This window comes from Panthera tigris, chromosome A2 (genome assembly GCF_018350195.1).
Source record: "Panthera tigris isolate Pti1 chromosome A2, P.tigris_Pti1_mat1.1, whole genome shotgun sequence".
Lineage (NCBI taxonomy): Eukaryota > Metazoa > Chordata > Mammalia > Carnivora > Felidae > Panthera > Panthera tigris.
The window spans coordinates 134,597,311-134,604,319 of NC_056661.1; the positions used below are offsets into that span (position 1 = coordinate 134,597,311).

The 7,009-nt window shown below is 39.2% G+C and overlaps 1 protein-coding gene across 1 annotated transcript in view; it reads left to right on the forward strand.

The window, feature by feature from the left end:
- The window catches only part of CFTR (CF transmembrane conductance regulator), a 182,542-nt gene extending 176,266 nt beyond the window's left edge, over positions 1-6,276 (forward strand). The window contains exons 25-27 of the mRNA XM_007089169.3: positions 2,658-2,830; positions 3,436-3,541; positions 5,002-6,276. Of these exons, the coding sequence (XP_007089231.1) occupies positions 2,658-2,830; positions 3,436-3,541; positions 5,002-5,202 (480 nt within the window). The 3' untranslated portion in view covers positions 5,203-6,276. The remainder of the gene's footprint in view (positions 1-2,657; positions 2,831-3,435; positions 3,542-5,001) is intronic.
- The last annotated feature ends 733 nt before the right edge of the window (positions 6,277-7,009 follow it).

Sequence of the window (7,009 nt, forward strand, 5' to 3'; positions counted from 1 at the left end):
TCAACCTGTTACAAAAAAGGAAATGTAATTTTATACTTTTATTTTGAAGGGATTTTATAGTTGTCAAGATGAGGGGAAAAAAAAAGCACACAGACAGGGGAAGTGGCTAGTCTGCTATTGTACTCTATACCGGCAGGACAAAATCAGCTCTCATTCATTTATCACTTGTCATTTTTAAGTTTGGATTCACTTTTGCATTCATCAAAACTATGTTGGGTTTTTTTGTTTTGTTTTGTTTTTGTTTTTGTTTTTGTTTTTGTTTTTGTTTTTTGGCCAGCATTCTAGGAGCTCAGTACATATTTGTTGAACAAATGAATAAATGTGTCAAGACTGACAGTGTGTCACTACACTGTCCCCATTACACTGGGGACACATAGAGCTAAAGAGCATAGAGGCAGTGTAACAGGGAAACTTCCACAAATACTGTCATGGCTACATGCCTGACTATGTAAAGGATGATCAGGGATAGTCAGAAGGGTATGTCAGGGTGTAAAGGGAACTACAAGCTGTTTGGGGCCACTGGAAGCAGGGTGGAGGGGATTCGACTCTGGATGCCTTTTATGTCATGTGAGAGAGCTCAGCTTTATTCTGTCAGGAAGAGATTTCAAACAGAAATGAGAGGGTCAAATTTGTACTTTAGAAGGATCCCTGGGGTGTTTGTGTGGTCAGTTGACAAATCGAACCACTTGGGATTTATAGTGTAAAGCTTAAGAGATAATGAGGGCCACCACAATGGGGTTGGCAAGGAGAAGGTTTTAAGAAATATTGGAAATATGTCCATGGCTAGAGATAAAGATTTGAAAAATCATTAGTTTATCTGTGGTGGTTGATACCCTAAGAATAAATGGGTTCTCAGAAGGAGAGTTTAGAGAGTTAGGGGTAAGGAAGACTAATATTCAGAGGACAGGAAGAGGGAGAGCTGCCCACACAGGCTCCTAAGTGGTCATAGGTATGTGGTTTCTCATAAACCAAGGGATACATGTTCAAAGAAGAAAAAAGTTCTATGTTGTGAGGTAGTGGGGACAACAGATACACAGTAGTTTTTTGTTGTTTTTTTTTTTTTGAGGTTTCTACAAAGGGGTAGATATGGGATTCTAGCTGAAAGAGAATCTGGAGGCAAGTAATGTGAGAGACATAGCAGGTTCCCAGGCTGAAGCCAAGTAAAAGCAAAAAGGCGAAGACAGAAAGAAAGGACACAGGTCCACCCAGTGTCTTTATTCACATTCTCAGATCCTTGGAGCTGAAAGTAATTTTACATTTGAGTCTTCCAGGATATACCAGAGAAGTCCCCCTTGTCAAATTAACTAACTAACTAACTAACTAACTAGCTAACTAACTAACTAACATACATTCCCTACCATTACAGAAACTCTTTTCAAAATTAATAAATTCTTACAAAGTGAGACTGCTTTAATGAGAACCCAGTCAAGGAAAGAAGTGTCACCTGCAATACATCTCATGGGCGTACAGTTAATATTTGCTGATCAAACGTGGTGATATGGGCCATCTGTGAATTCATTGCTGAATTCAGGGATCTTTCCTAAAGCCATTATCCCATTCTGCCTGTATTATAATTAGTATTGCATCTTACTTCCCAATACTAAATCCCAGACTCCCCAAGAGTAGAGGGCAGTCATCATCCATGTATCTCTTGGCCCTCAAACACTCAGCAATATTTGGCAAAAAATAGGGGCACCTGGGTGGCTCAGTTGGTAGAGCGTCCAACTTTGGCTCAGGTCATGACCTCGCGGTCTGTGAGTTCGAGCCCCATGTCGGGCTCTGTGCTGACAGCTCTGAGCCTGGAGCTTGCTTTGGATTCTGTGTCTCCCTCTCTCTCTGTCCCTCTCTCTATCAAAAATAAAATAAATGTTTAAAATAAAATAATATAAAATAAAATAAAAGTTAATGCACATTTATCTGAATAATAACCAAGATGTCAATAATTTTTATCTTGTTTTAAAAGAATTTGTTTCTATATCTTGTTCGCATTTTCACCTTATTATTTCCTATCTAGCTTGAAAAAATAAGCCACTGGCCCTAACACAACTCTCATATTCCACCTCAATATCTAAGCACCTTTAAATCTGTTAGTAATATACCGCTATTGTACGTCTTTTTACTTCATAGTTTCATCAATTTCTTAAAATCAGTTTTTATGAATTGAAGAAGCTCCCCAGTTGATTATTTTCTGCTAATTTTCATGCGCTATTATGACAAAGTAGAGAATGGAAAGTATAATAAAAGAATCTGTCATGATAGAGCAAATAACTGTGTTTAATACTATTATCTTTTCTAGCATGTATTCAATTGTGTTGTAATTATTTGTGTATGTATTTATAGATCCTGAGCCTTGCGGGGGCCATGTGCCATTTATGATTTCTTCAACCCCTATGAGGAGTACCTGGCACATAATAAGCACTCACTGAAAACTTCCCAAATTAAGTACAGAGCTGAAACAAGTCATAGGCTTATCCTTTAGAGCCGCAAAGATTATATGTAGACTTTGGTTCAATCAAACCCAAATAGCAGGGGTGATGGGTGGTTGATATAAAATTTAAACTTTCAGACTGCCTTGTGTCTTTTTAGACTGTCAACCTCTCGAGTGTCTTTAACCTTGTGGTATCTCAATTATCCAATGTTTTCTCTCTTTTCTGCAGGTTGGACTCAGATCTGTGATAGAGCAATTTCCTGGGAAGCTCGATTTTGTCCTGGTGGATGGGGGTTATGTCCTAAGCCATGGCCACAAGCAGTTGATGTGCTTGGCCAGATCTGTTCTCAGTAAGGCAAAAATCTTACTGCTTGATGAACCTAGTGCTCATTTGGATCCAATGTGAGTTTCAGAATTCCTGCCATTTAATCTTTGAGGCCTACTTCATACTGGTACCAGTTCCCATTAGGCTGTCATGTCTGCAAGTGGAGGATCCCTCACTACATATGAAATGACCGCCCAGTGGAAAAGTCACTATAAGACATGAGCACAAGCGCTTATATCCTGGTATAAGAGCCCTGTGTTCTCTTCTGAGTATAATTTTGGAATTTCATACAAACTCTCCCCCTTGTTAAAACATGATGAAATGCTTAGTTACATAGGCATAATCTGATTCTTATGATTTTCCTTTATGTGCCATTTATATGATAAGACTTTTTAGAGCACAAAAGAACCACTAGTGATTCCACATGATAATAAAGTGTACTTATTTGTGAAATTTTCTTCAAAATATCTGTCCTATTTATTTATGGAAACTTAGAATCTGCCCCATGGTTGGGAAGCTGATTGTGGCCAACTCTAAATCAGCATTATGTTAATAAAAGTATTCAAAGAAAGATAAGTAATTTAAAGAACTAAACTGATGGGACAGTGGGTATGTCATCAAGGATAAAGGCAGATTATGGACCTTCTGTGATGTTATATGTGCTGTTTTCTTTCTTTTCTAGAACATACCAAATCATTCGAAGAACCCTAAAACAAGCATTTGCAGATTGCACAGTAATCCTCTCTGAACACAGGATAGAAGCTATGTTGGAATGTCAACGATTTTTAGTGAGTGTTGACAACTTGCTTAAGATCTCATTTCTCCTTTATTTCTTGATAACAATATCTCATGTGGGAGTTCCTGCAAATCACAACACAACAATGTACAAGTTCTTTCAAATACGTGTCGCACAGCCATCCAGCTTTATTCCGAATAGTTGCGTAAATTTCTCACTTTGATTTGAGCTATGAGGTGAGGTTAGAATCCAGTAAATCTCAAATATCAGAATATTACTAGGTAACATTAATAAATTGAAACATCTGTACCTTGAGTCCTTTATTTGGGGATCAAGTCATAATAAGGTCTAAGTCCTGATGCTTTTAATGACTAAATCTCCCTTGGATGGGGTCCAGGATAGGCCTGGATTGCCTTGCAATCTGATGTGTGGTTTTAATGCAGTAGTTGAAAGACTCATTTTATTCTTCTCATCATTATTTGGAGCTCAGGTAAGTGCCTCTCCCAAACACCTTCTTACTGTGCTTTCAAAACTGTCACAGATTCTTTCAGGTCATGTTTACAAATTCCCTTGGGTTTAGTCACAAGGAAATTCTGAGGATGATGTATCACATCATTTCCATTAAGGCTTTTGAGGCTCCTGGAGGTAAATTCTTTTCTTACTGAAGGATTGTTATTACCATTATTATTACTAAGCTTCAAGTGACAAATTATGGGGCCGACCCACAGCCTCTTGCCCTGCCATGGTCAGGTTCAGGAGATTGGGTATAGCCTTTCTATCCTCTGGCCTTGCGTTTGCTCAACTTGAACATGTGAGGGAGGCATTTTAAACTCACGCAAATCCTGACCAATTTGGAATTGTTAAGCTTCAAGTCCCCTGTTGAAGAGGCTCAATTCTTTGTCATGCTGTGGACTTAACATTCTTTTTGTGTGTGTGTGTGTTTTTTTTTAACGTTTATTTTTGAGAGAGAGAGAGAGAAAGAGTGCAAGAGAGAGAGGGGCAGAGAGAAAGGGGAAGACACAGAATCCGAAGCAGGCTCCAGGCTCCAAGCTGTCAGCACAGAGCCTGATGCGGGGCTCGAACTCACTAACCGTGAGATCATGACCTGAGCAGAAGTCAGACAGTTAACCCACTGAGCCACCCAGGCACCTCTACATTCATTTTTAAGGTCACATATGAGGATCTATCAAAGGTCTTTCTGGCTGAGCAAGCAATGTTAGTTCCTTTAAAGTTCTCTGAAGAAGCACATTGCTCAGTACTATAGTAATTAAAAAACAAAAGTCTTCCAGCTGCTCAGTAGAAAATTATAGCTAATTTTCCAAAGGGAGAAGCTCAATAAAGCAAGAGGACTCAGCAATGAAAGGAGATATCTCTGACTGTTCAGACTGCCAGCCTGTGGACACTGTGTTTCCTTTTTGGCTTTTCTCTTCCTTTAAGCCTATACCAGTTTCTGCCCTTGCTCTGGTCCACCCTGCCTTCTGTCCGAGATCTCACTAACGGCCACTTCCGTAGGTCATAGAGGAGAACAAGGTGCGGCAGTACGATTCCATCCAGAAGCTGCTGAGTGAGAAGAGCCTCTTCCGCCAGGCCATCGGCCCCTCAGAACGGCTCAGGTTCTTCCCCACCAGGAACTCCAGCAGGCACAAGTCTCGTTCCAAAATTGCTGCTCTGAAGGAGGAGACGGAAGAAGAAGTGCATGAAACAAGGCTTTAGAGAGCAGTGCAAATATTTGCATGGGATGTTTGCTTATGAAATTGGAGGAGAAAACAGTTTCTGCCTCAGAAAACTACGATGTGTAATGTTTATCTTTAAAAGGAAAAATTTTGATAAGAGGAGTTAAGGATGCTCAGATGGGTCTGGATAAGTGGCTTCCTGGCAGTGGGCAAATTGTGTGAAAGGTACTCCAAATCCTTGAAGATTTACCACTTGTGTTTGCAAGCCAGATCTTCCTGAAAACTTTTTCCCTTTGGTAGTCATTGGCAAGGTGGCTATCAACATCAGCCAGCCTCATTGTTCAACTTACTGTTTAGTGAGACTTGCTAATTTGTATTATTGGAGAAGAACTGTAATCACACTATTTAGAGATATGATTAATTAATGGTAACTGGAAACTTTAGTGGCTTATGTAAGTTTATATCCCTTTTCCTGTACTCTCTCCAAGATATTTAAGAACACAACTATATTGTCTGTTAAATATTCAGACTGTTCTGTTTCCAAGCAAGTGTTAGAATACCCCAAGAGTCACACATCAGCTTGTCAAAATATACACCATGTTAACATCTAGGTATCAGGAGAGAGAACTTCCTGATTTGGGAAAGGGTTAATACCACTCACTGCTCTACCAAAAATCCAAATAACTCAGACAAAGTACATCCCTTACCTGGGAAAAGGGCTGTTATAGTCCGATGTAGCAGGATAATTCCCTTGATGCAGAAGTTGACATGACTTTTCCCAGCTTCCAGAAAGTAACAAGCTCATAAGACCTCTGAACAGAGGATGACTGGAAAAAATGCTTTAAGGCAAATTGGTGCAGGAAAACCCTTCTTACCCCAGAAGCTCTGGGAAGAGAGTGTGCAGGCAGATAGGCTGTGGGCGCTGTGGGTAGATACACATGAAATCCAAAGATCTAGGTGTATGTAGGGCTATGCTGTATAGTTTAAGGCCGCATGCATTTCCTACTGTACAGACTGAGTGGGGCACATAATGGGAGACACATGGAAGAGGCAAGAAATTCATTTTATATGCTTCTGTTTTATAATTCTGTGATACAAATAAAATTTTCTCTAGGAAATATTTATTTTAATATTTCAAACTCATAAATGCCTGTATTTTAAAATGATTATATGAATTATATTTGTATTAAAAGAATTTTATATTTGAAATGTTGACTTTTATGGCGCTAGTTATTTTTTGTGATATTATGTTAAGACTGAAGGGAAAAAAAAAAAAAAAACCTTGGGGGATGTTGACCAGAGGCCATGAATTACCTTGATGGTGTAGAGAGAAGCATTAGGGCTCCCAAAGATTTGCACACCTCTATGATTCCCTGCCAACACACATGTTCCCTCTTAGAAGCCGTTCTGAAGAAAATGGTACCACAAAATCTGACCGCTCCTGTCAAGGACACATGCCTTCCCAAGTCCAAACTAACCGTTAAGATTGGATTCTATTTATTACTGTAAGAAAATACCATGTGCCAATAAAATCTGTATATTTGTGTGAAATTTAGCTGTTATCAGATGTGTTCACTGATCATGTCTCACTGATCTCTTCAGTCTCTATATCATGGAACACAAAACATGACTCATTTCTTTAAATACAGCTTCTTGAGGATCCCACATGAGTTAAGATACTCTTAAGAAACTTTTTTAAAACTGCCATGACAGAAAACATGAATAGACACTTCTCTAAAGAAGACATCCAGATGGCCAACAGGCACAACATTGCTCCTCATCAGGGAAATACAAATCAAAACCACACTCAGATACCACCTCACGCCAGTCAGAGTGGCTAAATTGAA